Source organism: Vipera berus, assembly GCF_964194415.1.
Source record: "Vipera berus genome assembly, chromosome: 4".
NCBI classification, from domain to species: domain Eukaryota; kingdom Metazoa; phylum Chordata; class Lepidosauria; order Squamata; family Viperidae; genus Vipera; species Vipera berus.
In genome coordinates, this window is record NC_138206.1 from 21,982,879 (window position 1) to 22,007,612 (window position 24,734).

Sequence of the window (24,734 nt, forward strand, 5' to 3'; positions counted from 1 at the left end):
TGCTGTCTTTTCCAGCGCCTGGAAGCTATGAGTCTGGAAAGAGAAAAAAGGCTTCGAGGCAAAAAAGACACCTTGCTATTTTTCTAAGCAAATTTCTTTATTGTTCCTTAGCTATAGGCAGAAATCTTGCCAAACTAAAGCAGATTACTTGCACCATAAAACATAAGGGAACTATTGGGGAGGAGCCATCCTCGCCCTCTTTCTCTCACACAAACTATCTAAACTATGTTATGTCTTGCTCCTCTAGAATGCAATCTCTCCCTCCTGGGAAACTGAACAACATTCCATAAACCTAACTGGGTGGCTGTGGGTTTTAGTGCATGTACAAACTCCAATCTGGTAATCTTCCATAAAACAAACCTCTGAAAGGGGTAACATTCCCGCAGACAGAATGGTGTGCAATATTGGGTACTTATGGACTCATGGCTGTTGTTCAAGCAAAAGGTGGCACTAAGGCCAAGAGACTTAATTCACAAATCCACTTGATACACCAATTATATTCCTATATCAGGAGGCACTGTTCACAGTCACACAAGGTTAAATCACTACCCAGTTGCACCCTAGTTGGGTTATTACAACATGCTCTACGCCCCTTTGAAGAACATTTGGCTGCTTCATCTGCTCCTAAATGTGGTATAGAATTTTGGGCACAGCACATGATGCCCATGCAATATTACTGCTACATGAGCTACACTGGTTTCCAGGTGCAATTCAAGGTGTCAGTTGTCATCTTTATAGCCCCACATAGTCCAGGCCCAAGTTAATTGTGGGAATGCTTGCCTATAGTGACTTCTGCCTATCGCACCAGATTTGACAGGTTAGGCACACTTCAGGTCCCTTATGTAATTTGATGGGACCAGGAGGCATGCTTTTTCTGCCTGCCTTTCTGCTGGACTTTTGCAATACCCTAAAGACTTGGTTCTTCCTTCAAACACTGGGGCCTGGTACGTGCATTTTGCTTTTATGCTGGTACAGGTAAGTATGCCTCAACTGTTTTCACAGATAGTTTCTACTCTTTTACACTGTGTGTATGTATACTCTTTTAGCTGCCTGGTTAAGAGGGATTGCTACATGAATTTGCTTGCTTGCGTGCATGAAAGAATAAATGAACAGAAAACAAAAAAAACTTCACAAAAGAATGGGAATCAAGGTGCTAAAATAAAGGGCAAATCCAAGATATGACCTCTTTTCTCAAAAGCAAGAGACATGGTAATTTGTCCTTCAGTGAATGTGTTCAAACAAACTGTTAAACAACCAGCTGAATATTTTAATCTGGGACCCTGCCCTGACTAAAAGTTTGGATATGATCACCTAAATGGCCCCTTCCCTCTTCAGTAGTTCTCATACAAAAGTTTCAACCTTGCAAAAGTGGTAAACATGGATGCGTATTTTTTCGGTTTGCTATCCTAACTCACCCATTTTCAATTTTTGGAAGCTCAAATTGACTCCCAAACTTCTATTTCAAACCCATGAATTACAATCTGGTAATCATTTGGGAGGCTCTTTCCAGGACACTGAAAGCTAAGGCACCATTTGGAAATTGCTATTTTCTTCTCACAAAAGCAAAACAACAAAATAAATAAAAATGTTCAGGTGGGAGGATGAGCAGGTGTGTTCTCTCCTGAACACTACTGTAAAACAAATTATTTTAAAACCAACACACCAACAGCCTGAAGACTTTTTAAGTTTTATTATTAAATTTATTTTATGGCACTTAGCAGCAGAAATAATCACATGGCTTTGCAATCAAAGCCTTAAAGATTTCAAAGCCTAGAATTTGCTGAGCTATTTTTCCGAACACCTTTTTACATTTGTTTCAAGAGCTACCATTTTTTCTTCTGTATTGCAATTATATTTATTTTATTTTCTCTGTAATCATTTTTTTTGTTTTGCAAATTACATTTTTTAAGTGAAATGATAGTTTCAGTGTACTAATCAGTGAAATTTACAACCATTATATAATGGAATACAATACTAACTACAACAAGTTTATTGGTACAAGTTTGTTTTACAAATATTTAATAATTTACATGGCATTATCAAAAGTATAACAATTTATAAAAGAAACTGTATGAACTAAAAAACTCAAATTTCTTTATGTGCCACTGTGTGAGACAAAATAAAAAAGCGTAACATTGCAGCACCATTTAAAATGTATTTTTAAAAAATACCCCACTGAATACCAAAATACTTTTAATTTTATATTATTTCTAATGGTGACTCGTTAAAAAAATAAATAAAACACAAAGCTAAATCAAGGCAAGGTCTGAAAGATGGTCTGGTGTGCAGTTTTAAAAATTCGTACAGAAAGTGAAGTATTTTGATATGTAATACACATGCAATTCTCATCCAACCAAAGACGTGAACATGTCAAAAGCACCTAAAGTAAATTATATGGAAAATATATTGTGTTGAAAAGTCAATAAACAATTAGGATTAAAATTATATGCAGTCCACAGTAACCTTTTCATGTAAGAATGCAGCAGAGGTATCACCATATTCCATTTGGAATAAAATGAATGTCCATAACAAACAAATGTATACAGATTGTTCCAGCAGAAATTTTCTCCATAGATTTTTGAACTTCTTAAAAAAGAATAATATACTCAGTCTTCCATTAGTACACTGAAAATGACACCTCTTGGGAAAAAGTTGGATGAATACATGCAAGCAAATTTTACCAACCATAGCCCAAAGCAGTGTTTCTCAGTCTTGGCCACATCCTGGTATGTGGACTTCAACTCCCAGAATTCCTCAGGCAACAAGGGGAATTCTGGGAACTGAAGTCCAAACATCTGAAAATGGCAAAGGTTTAGAAACACTGGTCCAATGCTCTGGTTATATAAAGTGCACTTTAGACCTGTTAATTGTACTTTATTGTGTACATATTTTACAGCCCAGTCTCCAACAAATCTTTAAATATATATTCTACTATATACTAATAGGCTCAGATTTTTACAAAGTCTCTATATTCTTAACTCTGCATGCCTGAAGACAGAACATGGCATTCAGTGAAAGAGATAAAAGTTCTCATGGAAATGTTGCAAAGTAGCAGAGAATGGCACAACTTTTAGCAGGTAACGTTTTAATCATGATAAGCTACAGAAAGATTCAGGACTGTTCGTCTGCCCAACACTTCTCGACTATAAAGCCAGCCTCTGCTGCTTTCTAGTAATGGACAGAGTCACTTACCCAGGTCTGCAGGACCACCTACTTTTGCCCTAATCAACACAGAATATATTAAATTTACAATCTGCTAAAACCTGTGTATCCTCTGAAGTACAGTAACTACAGAACTAAATCACATTTTACTCCATCATATTTAGTTAATTACTTCTTGCTAACAAAAGTGAACTCAAATGTACTCTTATCACAGCTACAGCAATTACCTTCTATGGGGATAAACAAGTGACTTCCATTCCTGTTAAACAAAGGCATCTGACTGAATACATGATATACCTACAATAACATGCCACCAAAAAGTAGCTTTAAAAAAAGGTGAAAAATATGGTGCAAATACACCACATCTTTAACATCTCTCATATCTTCTGTTGTATAAAGTTTTCAAGTTTTATAATAATACACGCTGTACACTCCATTACTCTCATGGCAACTTCAGAAGTGAACCTGTCATTTGGAACCTGTGGGAAGGGGAGGAGGTCTGGATAGCGAGTTTTTAAGCTATCCACTCCATATGCTTCCAGTGTGTGGACATCATTTGTAAGACCTTCAAGCTGTTGGCTATATTCCTCAATTTTTTGTGCTAATGCGGTTGGTTTCACATCTTTATCTGACTTACCCCTTACTGCATAATCAGCAGCAATCAGAGCTAATTTTGTAGATAAGTAACATTTAAAGCAGACCCATTCATTGGCATTTTTATGTAGATCATTTCTGGCCGCTGAAAAATTTGCTCTAGCTTGCCTCAACCATCTACGTGCTTCAACAGGATTTCCAACAGACTTGAACGTAGGTGGCACAAAAAATCGCTGTGAGTACGAAGGCCCGGTAGAGGAATGACTTCTTTCTTTAGACTGCTGCCTTTCAGACTTGTGGCTTGTGGCTTCTTGATTCCACGAAGTATAAAACCTTTGAAATGAAAATTTGTCTGATTGAAATCGAGAAGCTGAGGATGAAAAAGTCCGCCTGGATGCCCTGTCTGCATTTTGATCGATAAACGCCTGCTTTTCTAGTCTGTTAATCTCATTTTGTAAATGCTTGAAAACCTCATTGGCTATATCAAGGTTTTCTGCATTTTTGTCTGGATGCCATTTAAGATAAAGCCTTCTTATAATCTTTTTCCTTTCAGATTCTGGAAGCTTCCAGGCTTGTTCTACCACTGATGTAACTTCCCTTAAAATTTCTGGTAGAGAATTTGCCTTACCCTTTTTGGGAGAATGATGTTTTGAAGATGATGATGATGATGATTTATGACTCTCCCGGCCAGAAAAAAGAGGAGGAATTGTCCTTGGTCCATGTGCTGGAAACTCAGTAGGACTTGTTGGTGTTGATGGTGCACTGTCCTTGCTCTGAGAACTCTCATCAGGTCTTGAAAATTTGTATAAATCAAGGGAACTTACAATTTTGTATTCACTGTATCCAATGTCAATCTGATAAATCTTCCCCAAAAAACTGGAGTTTTCAGCATCTTCTCTTACTACTTCTTGCACTATTATGGCATATGTATATGTTGGATGGTAAGATCCATAGATATCACCCCCTTCAGCATCAACAAGATACCCAACATATTCACCTGGATAAAAAACATTCATTGGATCCATGAGAAGAGTATAATGGATTTCAGACGGAATAGGAGTACCAGGCATTGGTAGTTCAAGTTTGGATGGTTCTGAAGAGTCATACTTTACACCTAAACTGTCAAGCTTTTCACTAATTCTGTAAATATCATTGCAGCCCAGCATTGCAATTAAATAGGAGGTATCAGAAATTAGATTATCAGTTGCAGATTTCAGGGTCATTGCTAAAGCTAGAAGGAAATTTATGTCTTTGCTATCTGAATGCTGTATATAGAGCAGTATTACTGCATTTCCATATCGCTTTAAAAAGGCGAATGTTTCACTTTTACTATGAGGAATGGGAGCAAAACCTTTAACTCTCAAGGTTGTTTGCAACTTCTCAAAACAAGAAACTTTCAAGCCTTCTCTTAAGGTCTTGCAAAGTTTTATGGCTTTTTCTTCATTGGCTAAAAATGCGTTGTCATTTTCATGTTTCATAATTCTAATAAGTCCTGTAATGAACTGTTCAGAAGACAGGAGTAATTGAAGCCTGCCCTGAAGTGAACAGAGTGCTCCAAATTGACAAATTTTAGGTGATTCTTCATCCAACTGCTCTTCAAGTATACTACTGAGGAGGCGAGGTCTCAACTTCTGAGGAAAAAGCATTATCAGCTTAGTGTGAAAACCATGGTCTTTCCCCAAGTAACATTGGCTAAGATCAACCAGCATTTGGACACCAATGTTTCCTTGTATTCTACTTTTATAATGTGGAGCATCATCAAAAACTAAGATGCTTGATTTTACCAATCTACCATCCTGGCTTGGAAGATAGAGCGCCAGTTCTCGCACGTTCTCAAGGTCATTTCTAACTTTAACAGAATCATTTTGAAGGCTTTTAAAAAGGCCAGAAACAACCCGCTTAACAGTTCGCATTTCATTCGGGTCAAGCTGTTTTCCTTCAGAGTTCTTGAATATGCGACTCAAAACCTCCACATACTGCTTTGTTGAAATGACATCTTCAGTGCCTAGGTGTTTAAATAGTTGGTGGAAGGTACCAAGTTCTAAAGGTAGCTTGTATAGGTAAGGTTTGAAGTCAGATTCATATTCCAAATTTATTACTACTTCCTCAGGTTTCAATAGCTTCCAGCCTTCTTCAACCATCACAAAAGCAACTCCTCGAAGCTGAAACCGGAATTCCTTTTTCTCTGTACTAAGAAATTCATAGATGCTCCTTAGAACCTTAGCCCTTGTTTTTATCATATCTTCATCCAAAGTTGTTATATTGCATATATTTCTACAGTTATTTATAACTTTGTCTAAAGGTGGATCTAAGTTAACATTAAGCATTGTTAAAACCTGCTCAAGTTGTTCTTGTGGACCAAGACTGCTTCCTTCTTGTTCTCTGATACTTAAAGGTGTGGCTTTTTCTGGAAGTATAGGACATGAAGTCCAAAGAAGTTGCAAAACATCTGTTTGTTTGAATTTAGGGTTTACTTGGGCTCCACTAAATTTTATAAGAGGAAGCGTGCCATTAACTTCTTGATACTGTGGATGAAATCTAACAATTTCAGCAGGAGCACGTTCTGGACACAAGAATGCAATTAAAGATAATTCTTTCAGGAAGTTTCCAGATAATAAATCAGTTCTTTCTTGAAATATATGGTGAAGGAGGACATCCACTGTATTCTGCAGAGTATCCTTGGTCCAATTTTCAGTGTTGGCTCTCATGCTGATCTCTTTAGCAAACTGCAATAACTGCTGTTGGGAAATAACGTACTTTAGCCCCATATTTCGAAGGAATGCCACCCATGATGTCAGAAAAGCAGCACGGTTTTTTGGTTTTGTGAGCTGTTCCAATTTTTTAAAGAAATCTTGAGGTATGAACAGTTTTTCAGGAAGCATAGCTTCAAAGACTTTTACAGTCCTGTCATAAAAATGTTTTGCAGGTTTTAGTCTATTACATGCATCATGAATGATCAAAAAGCTCTCTAACTTCTCAAACAGCTGCTCCTTCATTTCTGACGATTCTTCAATGCTAGAAAGCCTATTTTTCAAGTGAATCAGATGTTCTAGTTTTGCATCGTAAGACAGGCTTTCAATCTTTGGTAAAAGGTGCTTTAAATAAACTTCAAGATCATCTACTGGAACACAGTCTAGCACAGTGTACAAATCTTTTAAGTGGATTTTTTCTTCAAGAAAAGCAACGAACGTTGTCTGTGTCCATTTATCCACTTCAACGGAGGGAATACTTCTTGTGAGTACATAGCACGCCCCACATTTTGATAAGCTAATGTATCGTCCACTGATAGATTTATAGCATGGAAGGGACTTCAAAACTTTTATGTCATCTTCAGAAGTCAGATGATTTAGGTTGCAACTGAAATACATCAAGACGGCCTCAAAGTCATTTTCAGCTAACTTTTCTGTTTTAAACATTGAAGTTTGAATCATATAATGTATAGCTCTTAAAATGCTTGAAGGGTTATCTATATTTGCTGTATGTCCTGACAGCAGGGGAACTAGAGGATTGTCTTTGGAGCAAATTTTGTTCAAGGCAAGTTGAATACAACCAGTTTTCATCAAAGCATGGAAAACTTTATCAGTTTGGGAATTTGGGAAGAGAGCTATGTGCATAAGACTGAGAGGCAACAACACATCGCAATCTGGTACAATGAGCTGATTAGAAGAGACAGTAAATTTTGTGCCTGGAAGCAATGTCCAATCCTTCAGGATCTCAATAACATTTTCAAATGTTGTTTTTTCCTCTTCCTGGTCATCTTTGTCATTTACAGATTCCCCAATAAAATGCCATGAATTCTTAAGCCAGGATTCTGTTGCAAAGTTCTCTTTCCATCTCATACACCCTCTTGCTTTGTATTCTCTTGGCAACACAGATGACAATAAATCAGCAAAACTGGAGATATCAAATATTTTTGCTACATTGCAATTAAGTAAGATATTGCTGTACCGCAGGTAAAGTGTGTTCATAAACAAATCTTTACGAGATGGAATTAATTCATGGTAAGTTGTTAAGAACTTTGGGCGTTTTGAATCAAATACTTGCAACACACTATCAAGTGTAATGAGCAGAGGCAATCCTTCAATCTGGATTATATTTTCTTCTGCGTCTTTAAAACAATAATCAACAAGAAGCTTTAGACTGTGGAAAAGTTTTAAATTTGTCTGTTGAAGACGACAGGGCAACTTTCCAATGTGACAATTAGAATCCGGAGAGGAAAATGTCATCAAGAATGATCGAACATCAGCAGGAGTTACGTAGCTCACAGGAATATCAGCATCCACAAGACAGTGATAAAGATTTGCAGTTTCATCACAGCTGTAAATCAAGTTAAATCCAATTTCTAAGAGAAGATGTTTGAGTCTGTACACATTTTCTGCTACAGTTTTACGAGTCGTGATGTTGTACTCTACATTTTTGAGGTGCTGCAGCTCATCTTGTAGCAAATTGTCAAAGAATGGCTTAGTTTTATTTGAGGTAGACATATTAACCCAAGTGATGATAATTGCAGAATGCAAATCAGAACCATCAACATTTGGGGTTCGCACAACAGGTAGGAGACGTTTGGATTCCTCGTGAATACAGCTGTAAACTGCTTTCACTAAGCAATACCAATCCGGTTGTAAGTCAAGTCTATTAACTGGGAAGAATGATAGAAATTTTTTCAAAGTATCTTTCATAGTGTGCATAGATGTGTTTTGTAAAACTGACACAGTTGGATCAGTTCCCTGAAAGTAACGCTTTTTCAGCTGAATTAGAAGTTCAACGTAGGCTGGTGCTATCAGTGCTGTCATTAAGCTATTATTCCAGTCACTTCGGACACCAACTCCGTTGTCATCACGCCACAGGTTTCGCCTGGCAGAATCCAGAGCAAAGTGTCCATTCACATGAAAAGGAAGCCCAGTTTCTAAAGACAAAGGTAAGAAACAAAATGCCCGGTGTGGTTTTTTATAGTTGTGGGTAATACATGCTGCAACTCCCCCTCGAGGGAAAAGCGTAATGTCCTCGTTCTTATGTGCTGATACCACACTCTTTGAAACTTTGTCAATGGCTGAGAAACCTGACCTATTGCAAATCAACCAAGTTGTAAGGTTTCCTTCAGAGTCTTCTGTATCCATAGTGTATGTGATCTGCTGCACAGGTATCTCACTCAGCTGTTTCTTCTTTGTTACACTGTCAATTACAGACGCATGGAACTGCTTTCGTTTCAATCTATCTCCATCGGTTACTTTGCCAGTTACAGAATATAACACATTAAGGGCTCCTGTTGCTTTCTCTATTTCACAAATAGAAATTTTCTCCATGTGATTCAAAAACATCAGAAGTTCTGCACCATCTGTACGCAGCTTATCTAGAAGATTTTGTACCATCCTGTCAGAGCACGGGACAGAAGAAATTTCAGAAACTTTTGCCATGTCTCCATTTCTAAGTGGAAACCTAAACATTGTGCAGTTGTCTAGCTTAAAGTGATCTCCTAAATAAAGATCCAACACATCAGAGAACTGGGTTCTGAAATCAGCATCCAAGTCCCGAAACATGCGTCCAGGACTAATGGATGTTGCCCCTGGAGCATATCTCGCATGAGGATCAAAGATACAAAGAATATCATTTGCAGAAATGAAAGATGGACAATCGGTTATATGATACACAGAATTGAACCCTATTCCATATTGACCAGTTTTACATGGATTGCCTTCTTTAGTGCCTTTACCAAGATTCTGAATCCCTCTAACATCATCTTCAGTAAATGGCTGGTTGTTGAAGACACACAATGCCGGGCCCTGAAGAGGTGACCATTTTTCATCAAATATTCTATTGACTGGGTGCTGCCGAGGATCAAACACAAAGCAGACTTCTGTAGCTTTTGCATCATCGGCATTCTGAAGGAGCTCTTTCAGCATTTCTTTCTCGGATGGATATGCATTAAGAATACTTTTAATTCTGCTGGTCAACTTTTCTTTCTGGCCAAACTCAGTTCCAGGAGCAGTGAAGCAGATATTTGATGCATACCGTTCTAAGGCTTTGTGGCGTTTAGGTATTGTCCCAAGCTTTACTGCTACTTCTCTAGGAATGTCCGCATGGCAATATTTTACAGATGTATCTTTCACTTTTATCCAAGGACAGTCATTGTAGCACAAAGAATTGGCTGGTAGAAGGGCAAGGCGAGTATCTGGTAACAAAATTTCTCCATACTTTTTTTCACAGAATTCCTGCTTCTTCTCTCTAATAAGACCCCATATTCCTTCACTGATGATTCTCCTACAAAGTTGAAAATTTGCTTCTGTGAGTGGATTATCTCCTCTTTCTTGATTAATCACTTCAAGAACTAGAGCAAAATCTTCAACCATAAAAGCATGGCGTACTCCTACACTTTCAAAGAGCTCACGAAAATTATTTCTGTATTTATTAGGCAGCTGGTGAAGATGTGGTGCTGCCTCAAAATTAAGATGAAAAACTACCTTTGTGGAGTCAACATAACCATTTTCAACCAGAATGAAACTGTAATTTTTCAATTCCTCAACAATGGTTGTTTTTGTGGTTCCATTCTGTAGTAGTGCTTCATGGAGATATTTATAGCAAGCATTAGTGATATTTTCCTGATACAAAGTAATTCCATCAAAACATTTTGTAACTTCTTTTAATTGCTTTATAACCATAGACACTGTTGGTTTCTTAAGCAATCCTAAAAATTCTTTGACAGCCAAGGAAATAGTCCCACATCCTTTAAAATAATGGGAATTTTCATTAAGAATGGGTTTTAGTAGACAGAGTATGTCTTGGTAATCAACTGTGTAAAGGTCCATTGCAGAAAACATTGTTTCAGGCTCAAAATCAGAGCCTTTCCATTGTAAGGAGAAGCCTACAGGTTTTGTGAGAAACGGGAGAAATGGTATTGTTTGAAATTTTACTGCAAAATCTTTAGCTCTTGGATCTTTGCTTTTAAGTTTTTCATCTATGAGATTTAACAGTATACTGGTTCTGAGGCATGCTGAAGCATGATCAGTCCTGTTGATTTCTGCTACAGAATCTGCACGTTCTAACAAGTCTTCCCATAAAATATCATCTTTAGCCATGCCTAACTGAACTAATTTGACCAGAATTACTGGATTAAGGTAATCTTGGCTAGTTCCATGAGGAAACCTTCCATCTTCTTTAACATAAAGCTTTGCAACTCGACCTTCAGGATGGATCAATCTGGAAGGTACCACCAGAGGATGTTCAATCAGAGAACAAGGAATGCATGGAGTAACACAAAGTATTTCTGAGAACTCACTAATTTTCTCATTCAATACATAGTGCATTAAAGGATCACGAAGTTCTGCCTCTATTTCTTGAATATTTGGAAAAAATACCTCAGAAAAAAATTGTTTCTCTGAAAAAGTATTCTCTAATAACACTTGCTTGCACCCTGCTTCTTCAAAGCCTGTTTTGACCCAAGAAGGAAGATCCACAGCACAAAGATTCTTTGAACCTGTTTTTTTAAGATATTTAAGAAAAATCTTGAAAGCTGCAGTTCCTATGTCTGGACGTTTCAACAATGAATCATCCAAGAACCTGACATTCTTTACTGACACCCAAGATGAGCCATCGGAGAACACTGTGATTCCTTCTTTGCCTTTTGGGTGGGCGATTTCTTCATAAAATCCCTGACATATAACTGAAAAATCATCATGCACTGAATCAGGATCAGGCCACACTGCAAAGCAACTGTAATCTTCTAGCTCACCATTTATAGCCATATTGCGTAAAACCACCACAGCTTCTAAATAGGCCTTTACTATAACATGCCGCATAAATACAGTGTTCCACCTTCCTTTTGTGTCAGTTTTCCATATTTCTTTTCGATTTGAGGTAACGGCAAAGGAACCATTGATATGAACAGGTAGACCTGTTTTAATTCGAAGAGGTAAATAGCAAAATACTTCTCCTAAGTTGCAGAAATTGGATTTCACTGTCCATTTTTGATCCTGTCTTTCACATAACATAACTCCTACTGAACCACATGGGACAAGTCCTAATCTTCGTCCACTTTCATGTAATGAGAATTTTAAGGCCTCTCCGGTGTCCATGCAAGCACACAGAAGCCATGTGGTAGAATCTACTGTTTTTTGTGGCAGTTCATCAGGGGGCCTTTTGGTTTGTCCAGTTTTAGCCATTTCAAAGAACGAAACAGTTTCATCTTCTGGCCCTCTAAAAACCGGGGAATGCAAATCAGCAATCCGTCTAAATACATGATGAAATTCTTCTACAGTTATTTGTAATACGCATGAAGACTTTGGCAATTCGGTGGGAAGTTTTTTTGTGCTGCTACTGCAAGTTTTCATGAGTTTAGCAGCTTCCTTTAGAACGCTTGTAAAGGGTGTAGTAATTGCTTTGGAGGGACACAGATTTTTTTTAATAGTCACAGTGTCTTGAGCTGCCTCAGGATTGGCTTCTTCAGCTTTCAAATATTTTAAAATCATTGAGTTTACACACTGAGTAAAGATGATCAGCCTATGGCCACAAATGCTAAACTCGTCCACAAGAGAATAAATATCTGCAGTGTTGTAACAAGTAGTGCTGACCTCACTTACTTTAGCTTCCAGCTGAGTTCTAAAGGATAGTCTGAAAAGGGTCCCTTTATAACTGTAAGGTGCCTCCACAGTCAAAGGTAGCTGACAATCAAATACACCTATGAATGGCTTAAACTGATTAGGAAACTTTCTAAGTCTCTTTTGTTGTTTTTTCCAATTTATCTTGATCCCAGGATTAGATTTATCTCGTATATGTTTACTGAGATGATTGATGTTTGGATCAAACATGATCATAAATTCTCTGCTCATGATGATAGGAATGTCAGTGATATGATAAACAGAATTAAATCCCAAACCAAACTTTCCAACTTTGTCAATCTCTGCTCTTTTTAGAGACTCACCTAATCGTGTTATATTTAGAAAGTCTGAGTCCGAAAATTCAGAATTGTTGAAAGACCACAAAGCTGGTCCATGACAAGCTGCCATTCCTGGATCCAAAAGATTTTCTCTTATGTCATTATTTCTCCTCATGTCAATCAAAAAATTGCACTCTGTTGCATCAGCATCATCGGCATTCTGAAGCAGCTCTTTGAAGATATCAGACACCGAAGGGTATTCCTCCAAAATGTTTTTAATTCTTACTGTGAGGGGTTCTCTTTGGCCCGATTGTTCAAACCCCATATTTTCTGGATTAATCAATCTAGTACTGAGACATGGCACATTTAACCATTCTGCAGTTTTCATGGGAATATCTTCATGAACTAAAATTATTGGCTCCATAGCATCATCAAGCAAATCATTTAAGTCATCCACTTTGATATCACAGTAGCAGCATTCATGGATTGGCTTCATCGTAAGTTTAAAAGGTTTTTTGCTACAATATAGAGGAACAGGTGTATTTAAACTGGCTGGAATCTGGCTACTGTACAACCATCTTATAATATTCAACATAATATGAAGATTTTGCTTACTCTTTTCTTCAGTAAGAGACTGTTCGCTTTTGAGATATATTTTTTGAATTACCATGGAGACATGATCTGGGGTCAGTTCTTCAATTGACCCACAACTAATGAACAACTGATGGAACTTAGCCATGGTTTTTGGCACACTATGAAGATACGGTTGGAGATCAAGATCAGGTGGTGATTTTATTACTGCTTGAGATAGTAAGCAAAATGTTTTACCAGTCCAGACCCAGGGAAATTTCAAGGCCTTAAAAGCTTCTTTTCCCTCACTTAAATGATCATGCATAAAACCATAAATCTCAAGTAAGATTTGCTGAAACTGATAGTAATCTTCGTCACTAAATTTCTTGGAACTGTGCCAGTCCACTACTACTTTAAAGTGTTTTAACACTGACTTTATATTAGGCTTGATGGTAATCCCTAGAGCTTTTTCGATACTAGGTTGGACACTTTCTACAAGGGGAACAGAAGAACCTATTAAAGTTGCTTGGGATATATCACACATTTCTGGTGGTGAACACAAATAGCAATGGTCACCTTTCCAAATTAATGAACTTGGGTAATTTGGAGGCCTTTGTTTGCAAGCTGGAACCCATTTAATTTTTTTCAGTGTAGCTTTTGTTTCAGGGGAATGCAGTAGTGAACGTCTGTTCAAAATCATTAACAAAGTTTTGGCTTTTTGTGTCAGTGCATCCTGACATGTACTAGCACAGTCCTTCAACTTCTCTATTTTATGGGCTATACCTAAAATATCTTTCTCTTCTAAACTGTTCTCAGATTTTAGGCCTATTAATCTCAGAGCATGTAGAATATCTGGAGAAGTTTTAAAAACTGTAGGGGGGAAACACAGCTCTTCTTCCCCATAAAACAGATCTTGTAATAGTTCCACCTCATGATCAAAAAGTTCACTGGCAGACACCATTTTTTCTTCTGAAATTTTAATAAATTTTAATGGTTTCAACCAATCCAGCACCTCTGCATTTTCATTTTTGAGGAAAGTCAAATTTTCTAAAATCCATAGCATAATTTGTGTTGCTTCATCGGTAGAATAAAAATCATTCTGTATATCTTTTAAAATAAATTTTATGCAGTCAGTGGTTTTCAACTGTTCTGCTTTCAGTATCTTTACTAAACGAATGGTGGCTTCATCACTGCTGTCAACCAGTGAAACAGAGAATTTTACATCTGGGGGAAGTTTGGCATTGTGATACAGTACCTTACAAACTTTCAGGGCAGTAAAAGCAGTATCTTCATCAAGTGGTTGTTCAATTTTCCTAAATATTATTAGCTCATTAATGACTCTCTTCTCTTTTTCAGTAAGATCAGTTACACTAGCAAGAAAGCTTCTAAGTGCATTTTTGTGTGACATGGGCAATGAGGTAACCTGATTTACCAACTTCTGTAAGGGAAGTTTTTCTGCTATCTGTAAAACTACATGTGGAGATGGAGCATGTATATATTTCTTTAAAAGTGGATGTTGTACAGAGGGGTCAAGTTTCTTAACAATGATCCCACCAAGTTGCTCAATGATCTCAGGTAAAAATTCCGGAAGCTGCGTTTCAGATCCATCATCCAGAATAATTGGCGATGGAGCCCTCAATCGTATAAGTTCCACTGCATCTTCTTCATCTAGTAATGTCTTCGGAATAAGTGGCAGATCATCAAACAGAGACAAATCTTCAGAGAAATGTATATACAAATTCTTCCATACCATTTTCAGCCATGAAACAGGAGGGCAATTCTTATCAGAAGTAGGAAACCACTGCACTGTAATCTCTGAACTGGGCCATAAAGTATTCATAACGTCTTTGATGAGCCGTGCAAATCGTTCAGGGTTTAGAAGCTGCAACTGAGTGCACTGCCTTCCTGAAATGAAACAAACAAACAAAACACAAAAAAGCTAGTCATACTGAAAACTAATTTGGAAATCTTTTAGGAAAAGTAAATCAAAACAAAAGCAAAGAACATTGTTTCTTTGTGATGTTTTTTTCACCCCACACAAAAAGCAAACAAATGACAAAAACAGCACCCAGGTAGCCTTCTAATGCTATACTAGACAGAAGTATACCATCCAATTATATCTTGCATGCTAGAAACCCAAGAGAGATCAGTAGTTATTGTTACCCACAAAATGACATGTAATAATGTGCTTGGCTCTAACAAAACACTCATGCTCCTTTTTCATCAAACACATCACCTGCTCTTCAGTCACGTATCTTTTCATAGCATGAAAAATGGCAACTACCCGCATGTACAGACTCTTGATGCCATCACAATTCATTCTATTTTGTTCATGTTAACAGACAATAGACTGTGTAAGATACCTTTACTGTCACTGCACTTTTCAAGTTTTTATTGTTCTTATTTGATCAGCCTATTTTGTTCTTATATTAATCTGGAAAGTTTAACAGAGTGCAGAGTTTAAATAATGGAATTCTATTAATGTTTATTTAGATATGCATATCAACAATACATTCTAATTAGGTTTCACGTTTGGAAGGATGTCTTCCATTCACAGCTGAACTAAGGTACAGGAAAGAATGGACTCTCTCCTCTAAGTAATTCACAGATGTCCATGTGATATTATGATTATTTTGATATACTTGTACTTATATACTTGTTATACTTGTACAGCTATTCAGTCCAAGCAAGTAAACAAACATATATGTACAACTCTACCATTATTTTTAATATAATGCTTAAAAATTTGATTAATGCTATAAATTGGTGATTCATACTGTTGTAAACTTTTAATTTTCATTATTACCAAAACTAAAAAAAATAATGGAGATATATTTTTAGTGCAAATGTAAATTTCAAAATGAAAGAATTGTAAACAGCAATGTCAAATCTATTGATAACAACTAATTTTTAAATGCCACATTTAAATCATTCATAAGGGCTGTCATAAAAAAAATCATGTTACTTTTTACATCATTGACATCTAAATGTCAAGATAACGTATTTCCTACAGAACCTGAAATGTATATGACAAATATACACACATATACGTTTTACTTTTTAGTTTCATCTGCATCTCTTCTAAAAATTAAGATGTAATCCTTAATTTTATTAGCTCAATATTTACCCATCTTACAAAATCCAAGAAGTACATTCAAAAACAATTATTCCAATTTTGCTCATTATGAATCTATATAAAATATGGATCATATATTTAATAATGCAATTTTGAACAATATTATAAAGCATGACAAGTTAATGGTATCAATTATATTTCAAATATGCTTTAAGTAGAGTTAGTCAATTAAATTTGAAAAGCATAAGTCAACCAGCATGGAAACCGTTATGAATCTGACATTCGATATGAACAGAATATTCAATAAACCAACACACACAAATGTTAGATTTCAATTCAGCAGCCATTCAGACAACCTTCCTACCTTTAACTCCCCAGAGAAGCTGTTGGGCTAAAATACAATAAAATGCATTTTCAGGAAAGAAAAAAGCTTCATTTGCTATTTGGAGTTATAATAATGGCACATACTGATTGTGGGATCTAACAGTTCTGAAGTGCCAAACAAATCCATATAAGTAGCATTCAATCCATATACTATTTTGGTATTATGGAAATCTGATGTATTTGCGGATTCCTTGTTCTTGCAATATATGAAATTGTATGAACCAGAACAAATATGGTAAGTGTCCAAACAATGCTAATAATCAGAGTCTTTCAATTTCTGTATCAAGAAAACAATCAGCACTTTTATTAAGGGACCATCAGAACTATAAATCTAAATAGGTAATTTAAATAGATTATATAACCTGACTTTCTCTTTGTTCAATTGCACTTTATATTGTTTTGCCATTAATCAATTCACTTTGTGATTTCTGTCACCCTCTCTCTCAAGTTGGTTTCATTTTTACAGAGCATGTTTCTCATTTCATTTTAAGCCAATTATATTGCTATCATGAACTGGAACAGTTGATTATCAAGTGATATGGCTACATAAAGCCATTTCCTTTTAATTACATTTTTGAGTTTTATGCAGCAGTCTCTGTAACCTAATCACTTGACACTACTTGTGCTTCAGTTCACTGCAGGGTTTTTTTATTTAATCTACAAGATTTTTTTTATTTTTTATTTTAGTTCCATTTATATCCCGCCCTTCTCCGAAGACTCAGGGCGGCTTACAAGCTTAGCATATATTTAAACATATATTTACCTCTACTTTTCGAAGCTTCTTTTAAAGCAGCTAACACTTGAGGCTTCAGGTTATCAGCAAGTAATCTTCCTTCAAGACCTGGGAAGAGGGACCTAGTAAGTCATTAAAAACAGAGTATTGATCATCTTGATACTTTATATTATTCATGTAATAATATAGGGATTTTGTTCCATAGAATCCAAGTGAATAAAAGGTTTTGTTCCTTTTCACAAAACCTGTCAATGAATTCTCTCAATGAACCAGATACTTTTCAGCCTCCATAAACTTCTTCCTCTAGTTAACTCCATTTCTAAGTATATTTTTACAGAAAATATGGAAATTGTTTACCGCTATTTTCTTCTCAATTTTTTTTTAAGATTTCCCAATATCACCTACATATTTGGGAAGGACCCGATGGGCTCCCATAAAAATACCAACTAGCCCTTACCCTACATACCTTTTTCAGGATCAGCCAAAGATGGTTCTAAATCCATTAATATAAGTCACAACCTTGCCTGTAGTTCAAAGACGACAGGATTACATTCCATCCAATAGCTTCATACAAAGTTCTAATTTGTGATTCCTTGCTACAGAATTATACCATTTGTCAAATGATGAAAAACCTAGTAGTACATACTATGCAAAATAATTTTTTTATTATGTAAAAAAATATCCCGGGAGCTAATTAAAATAATAACATGTGCAGCGAGATGGGGCTTACTCCTTCCATCTAAGTCAAAGCTCTTATAAAAATCAATCTCCTCTCTACTGCAGGTACAACTAACACTTGGGGCTGGTGGGCCTCTTGAAGGCATCTGGCAGGCTTTCTCCTCAGTCTGCACAAGCAAATTATGCTGCTAAAGGCAGATTGAACTATTAAACGTTGTAATTAAATATAGGTAGTCCTCAACTTACAACAGTTCATTTAGTAACCGTTCTAAATTACAACAGCACTGACAAAAGTGACTTGTGATTATTTTTCACACTTATGACTGTTTCAGCATCCCCATGGTCATATGATCAAAATTCAGATGAATAACTGACTCATAGTTACGATGGTCGTAGTGTCCTGGGATCATGTGATCACCTTTTGCGACCTTCTGACAAGCAAGGCCAAATAGGGAAGCCAGATTCACTTAACTCTATCACTAACTTAACACTGCAGCGATTCACTTAACAACTGTGGCAAGAAAAGTCATTAAATGAGGCAAAATTCACTTAACAACTGTCTCACTTAGCAACAGAAATTTTGGGCTCAGGACTGCCTGCAGTACTATCAGTATTTCAATGAAACTCTCATTAACAGAGTTTATAAAACAGGTTATACCTTGGGTAAGTTTCTGAAGTGATATAAACTGCATCCTGAGCTGAAGCCGATGAAGAGAATGAAATAAAATCCCCATTTTGTAGTGGTAGAAGCTCCAATCCAATAAGTTCACCATAATTTCCGTCACCCAGCACAAACTCTAGAATGTGAAGTTTTTCATCAGCAGATCCTTTATGCCCAGATTTTCTTAACACATGTCGTACTGTTCCCGGAGTCACTTTCTTGATAGATTTTATACCCGAAATTGTAAGACTGACTGCATTAGCAATATTGTCTGGCACTTTAGCAACCTCTTTTCCCGAGTCCTGAAGATAGTTTAACACAGCTTGGGTATATTCCAAGCTCTCATCCATTTCTGAAAAATACACCTCTTCCACCTTTACCCAATTGCCACTGATGGAATAAATAACATTGTGCTGGAATAACTTTTTCAGAAGAGGTTCTATAATTGGCTGCCAATGAACTTTTGTTGTATTTTTTTGTGGCCACAACCTGTAAATTAGCTCAGCTGACAAAGGAAAATCTGAATTTGTTTCTGTTTCCATTTGCTTAATGGCTTCCAATATCAAAGTTGCATAGGCTTCAGGGACCACATTGGCTACAAGAAGTTCATTCCACAAGGCTGCTGGATCTCGCCACTGATCAAGTTCTCGCCATTTTATACTTCTTCTGTTGTCTGTAAGGCCAAAAAACCCACTAACGTGAACTGGCAAACCAGTCTTACTTTCCTCACCAGGAGGTAATGGAAGAAAACAAAATGCACTTCCTGATAACTGGGCCTCAGCACCTTTCTCTTCTCCACTGCATGATAAAGACATGGCTATACCAATAGTTGGAATATATTTCAAGTCATCAGCCAAGCAGTCCAATTCATTACATATTCCTCGTCCTCCGACACTATTACATACCAACCAAGATGTCTTTTGTGCATCTTTAATGCTCTCATCTTCTAAAACGATGTTTATATGGTATGTCACACAGGTTATACTATTACTTGGAATGCCTTTACAATACTGGTTTATTGCACTTCCCAAAATTTTGATGGAGTTGGGTCTTTCGTGCTTCAAAGCCTTGTTTTCACTCGCTGTAACCCTAAAAATAAGCCGCTCAGTTCCATCGCTTTCTCTAACGTGTAAGGAGACATCTTGCACACTTTTAAGGAATAAAAGAACTGTGTCAGCATCCGCTCTGAATGAATCAAACAATTCTAGAACTTTATCCTTATTGTATAGATTGCTACTCAGTTGGGAAGGCTGCTGGCGAAGAGGAAAACGAAAGAATGTGCCGGGGAAGTGTCCGTTTTTGAAGGTTTCTTTTGTGCTTCCAAACACACCAATAAATGGTGTAAATTGGTCTGCTAGTTCATTGATTTCTTTGATGTCATCTTTCAAGTTCCAACACTGGCCTGACTCAGAAGGTCCAAAAAGTTTTTGATGAGGATCCAACATTCCAATTTGGTCACCACTGAATATACTAGGAACATCTACAAGATAAAAGCACAAATATGTACTTTGATGTCTGCATTAAGTACAAAAGTAAACATTTTGAAGACTTTTCTTTCTTTTCTTTTCTTCCTTCCTTACTTATCCAACACACCTTCCCCACCTTTTATTTTTCCCCAAAAAAACCCTGCCCTGTCAGGTGAATTGGACTGAGCAAGTGACTGGCCCAAGGTCACCAAGCTGGCTGTGATAGCTAAGGCAGGACTTGAATTCCTAGTCTCTTGCTTTCTAGCCTGGTGCCTTAACCAGTAGACCAGACTGGCTCTAACACTATTAAGAACCATAAAAATGACAAAACAATTCAGGACCGTATCCCCCTCTACCCTTTTTTAAATTATGTGCCACAATTAGCAACCATACAGGTAGCTTTTCTTCATGAAGATCTATTCCTAATCTGGTCTCTCAGGTCTTCCAATGGTCTAGACATCTTGTAATCTCACTCTGTGTCAAAGAGATCTTCTGATGGACATCTTTTTCCCATTAAATTCATGTAAAAACAAACTTTTTTAAAAAAAAACCAGAGCAAATCCCAGTGCATACAGAGATAACATGCCTTAATGTTAATTCTAAAGCATTCAAAAACATAATTGCAAATACCAGTAATGTGATAAACTGAATTAAAACCAATTCCAAATCTCCCCACTTTGAGCGGATCATCTTTCTTTCTGCTCCTTGCTATCTCCTGAATGCCATGCCAGTCCTCAGGAGTGAAAACAGCATTGTTGTAAACATAAAGTGCGGGACCTAGAGGTGAAAAAGCAATATAAACTCAAAACTATTATCTTACCAGTACAATAACAGCATACAAATTTTACAAGCTGTGAAAGTAAATTTTGCAATGGCAAGAGTTACTTTGGGACCTACCTGCTAGTAAAATCCCAACATAAGATTCTTCCATCAGACCAGAAATGGGGTTAGAAAAAATATAACTAACTCTTTACGTACATCTCAAAGGGAATTATAATGCAATTGTATATGAGCTTCTGTTTCAAGATTACTATCTTTCACGAATGAAGGCGATTATACGTGTCCCAGGATAAAGTTGCAGGATCCAATCTGGGTTGGTCACCGGAACCAGAGGTTTTGTCTTCCAGGTTTTTGGACTTGTGCCAGAACCCATCCTCAGGGAACTTTTCTTACTATCTTTATATGGGCAGAGCCCTCCCACACATGGAATTTTACAGTTTGCTATGATGTCGCAAGAAAACAGTAATTCAGACATGAAAATAAAGCTCAAAAAAATATATTACCCTGGTACTGAGCCATGTCTTTAGACCAGAGGCTCTCTGTTCCATATTGAGTTTCATCATAGAGAAACCTAACTTCTGTGGCCCCAGCATCTTCTGCATTCTGAATTAATTCCTGGAAATAGAATGGAACAAATATTAAAGTATTCCAATTTATATTAAACCAAAGCTCAGTTGATTAGAATTAGGGACAGTTGTTACACAGGGACAAAGGTTAAGAAGGAATGTTGCAAAACACAGTTACACTAAAATTATATTAAAATTACAAATGGGTATCTCTTGTCAAAAGTGGTGATGACACACTTGGAAAAATACTTCAGCTCAGATTAAAGATTGAGGGATTAAATTTTTTGTTTGAAGTTGGAAATGCAAAGCAGTTTGTAAATTTTAAAAAGTTAGTCCATCTCAATCTTGTAATCTAAAAGTTATAAAAGGGAAGGGAATGCACAGGAAAAAGAAAGCAAGAATATTCAGGCACACAATCATGAATGACAGAAGAATTATAAAATTGAAAGGTCAGTTAGATTGCTGAATTAAATTCCATACTCCATAATCTGAATTAAAATAACCACAATATATATTTATCCATTAGGCCTAATCGAAGTATTTAGAGGGGTGCTTTAAAAAGCAACCACTGAACATCTTTCCTCCCCCCCAAAAAAAGGCCCCAACTTCTTGAATACTTACCATATAGTGTTTTTCAAACTTGGCAACAAGCCAACTGGCTGGGGAATTCTGGGAGTTCACACATCTTAAAGTTGCCAAGTTAAAAAAACCCACTAATCTACATACGTGAGGGCTTTCCTTCATCCTCTGAAGATACACATACATGAACAAAAAACTTTTCAACCAAGATTGCTGCCAAAGCAAAATAGGTTTGGACAGATACTTTGGTCACTCTGGGTAACTGGTTCTGCTACTAAACTGATCTTACTGCTAGAAAATATTCTACAATTTCAAACTGGAATTTGCTTTCCTATAATTTCCCAGATCCTGAAGCTAAAACTCAAATACTTTGGCCACCAAATGAGAAGGAAGGACTCACTGGAGAAGAGCCTAATGCTGGGAAAGATTGAGGGCAATAGAAGAAGGGGACGACAGAGAATGAGGTGGCTGGATGGAGTCACTGAAGCAGTAGGCGTGAGCTTAAATGGACTCCAGAAGATGGTAGAGGACAGGAAGGCCTGGAGGAACATTGTCCATAGGGTCGCGATGGGTCGGACATGACTTCGCAACTAACAACAACAATTTAAACTGTGCTGTATCCTGCCCTTTAGGATGACAAATAACAAGTTTTGGCTATTCGGTAAGAATCAGTCTAAGAATATTAATCTGTTAATTAACCACAACTTTATATAAATCCTGGGAAAACCTTATGGAAGGTCAGTTCTGACACTGTCTTTTTCTTCTCTCTTTGCCATAAATTGGATCAAATAATTTCTTATCAGCACTTCAAATTCTTCTGCTTCATATCGAAATATTTAGGCGTGGAAAAAGGATGTTTATACTTTTCCTTCATAATTCTGCTTCTATATTTAAATTAAATAGTCAAATGAAACAACATCCTTCACATGACAAATCAGTAAGTTACAATTTTTGAAATTCTGTTATGAAATCTTACTACCAAATTTTAGATCTGCAAATAGCTATTTCTGTGGGGAAAATATATTTATAAATCTATCTGGGATACACAGTTTCATTCGGGGTCTGCTTGTGTGGTTAGTGAATTTGCTCTGCTATCACGACATACCATGATTTATCAAGATGGAAAAGACAGGAATAAGTCTCGCATTCCCTGTTTCTTTTAGCAAAGTGGCTAATTTTTTTAACTACCATCTAGAATTCTAAACCTAAATTCCAATTTCTTGGAAACAGTAGAAAGGGTGAACTGACAAACAACATTACGTGACTAACAAAACAATAACTTAATATTAGATAAGTACAATACTTTTAATTACCTTAAGAATTTGTCCTCCTTCTGGGTATCTTCTTAAAATATCTTTAAGGAAATCAACAAGTGGAGGAGTGGTTTGTCCAAAGCGACCTAAATCAAAGAAATAAAACTGGCCTTTACTCCTGCAATTGAAAACATTGGAAAATACACTTTTCATTGCAGAATTGGTTTTGAGTTCCTATAACAGTTTAATTGCACTTACCAGAAGCTGTTCTGCAAATAGGCAGGTTAAAAATCAAGTCAACAGTAATAACAACCAGAGAATTAAAACAAAATGTATAAGCCAAAGTGAGAAAGACATAAAACTTTAAATCCCAAACCTAGTTCCATATTATGACGATCCTTAACAACATGAGTGTTCTTGTAGCTTTCATGAAAACATGTGATCAGGAAAGCTACAAGATGCTTAGATGGTCCCTACATGTTCCTAGCTCTCATGAGCACTCCCTGGGTCAGTAGAATCAAGCACTGATACAATGCAGGAACAGCATCCTGAATCAAAGCCAAGTAAATGAAAGGCCTCACCTTAGTTTTTCATATTGCTCCAAGAGGCACTGCTATATCAGATGTATTGTGGGAATTTTAAAAAAAACTATCAAACCCAGATACATTTTAAAAAGCAAAGCCAATGCAAACATCTCCCCAGAGAAATCTGATTTTGAAATCTGCACAAAAATAGTACATAGTAACATCTGAAATCATTACAGAAAGCGACAGCCTATAAATCCATGGTATCTTAAAACATCAGAAACAACCAATATTAAAGATGAATAAAATATATGTAGCTTATTTTGTTAAGTTACGACTTACATTGCATTTATATTTCTTTAGATTGGTTAAAGGTCTTGGCAAAACATAAAAACAAGCTGGAAAATCTAAGGGCCCATATTCGTATAACTTTGCTATAGAAGCAATAAGTAAGCCAATATAACTATGGCCTCAAACTAATTTACTATCCTAAAATGAACCATAAATCACATATATAGGACAATTACTTTTGTGGGCACCTGAGAATTTAATACTGGTTGTGGCAAAGATTTTTTTGATCATATGTTACATTTGAACATCAATATTTAACAAACATTCTTGAAACAGAATAAAGCTATTGCTACTATCTACATCAAATTACTAATAAACAAACTTCATTTATAATACACAGGACTGTCTACTGTATTTTTTCATTAGAATAATTCAATTTTTAAAAATACAGGCAGATGGAATACTGGAAGCACATGAATAAAGAAAAATGAACAGCTAAAGAAATGAATGGATAGCATATTATGATTTACTATACCTCCTCCTTTTAG

At 36.5% G+C, this 24,734-nt stretch overlaps 1 protein-coding gene across 1 annotated transcript; it reads right to left on the minus strand.

Annotated features, from left to right (window-relative positions):
• Positions 1-1,602: 1,602 nt before the first annotated feature.
• SACS (sacsin molecular chaperone) lies at positions 1,603-24,734 on the minus strand. The gene is made up of 7 exons (XM_081326609.1): positions 24,722-24,734; positions 23,432-23,517; positions 21,477-21,588; positions 20,824-20,970; positions 18,725-20,207; positions 17,419-17,510; positions 1,603-15,100 (listed from the first exon to the last, which is right to left on the minus strand). The coding sequence occupies exons 3-7, from the start codon at positions 21,490-21,492 to the stop codon at positions 3,540-3,542; spliced, it is 13,299 nt and encodes a 4,432-aa protein (XP_081182735.1). The 5' UTR covers positions 21,493-21,588; positions 23,432-23,517; positions 24,722-24,734; the 3' UTR covers positions 1,603-3,539.

Coding starts and splice junctions, on each gene's coding strand:
- SACS (XM_081326609.1), bottom strand. Junction 20,208..20,823: donor TTCAGTTTATCACATTACTG/GTATTTGCAATT, acceptor TTTATCTTGTAG/ATGTTCCTAGTATATTCAGT. Junction 15,101..17,418: donor AGAAGCTTCGAAAAGTAGAG/GTAAATATATGT, acceptor GTTTCATTTCAG/GAAGGCAGTGCACTCAGTTG.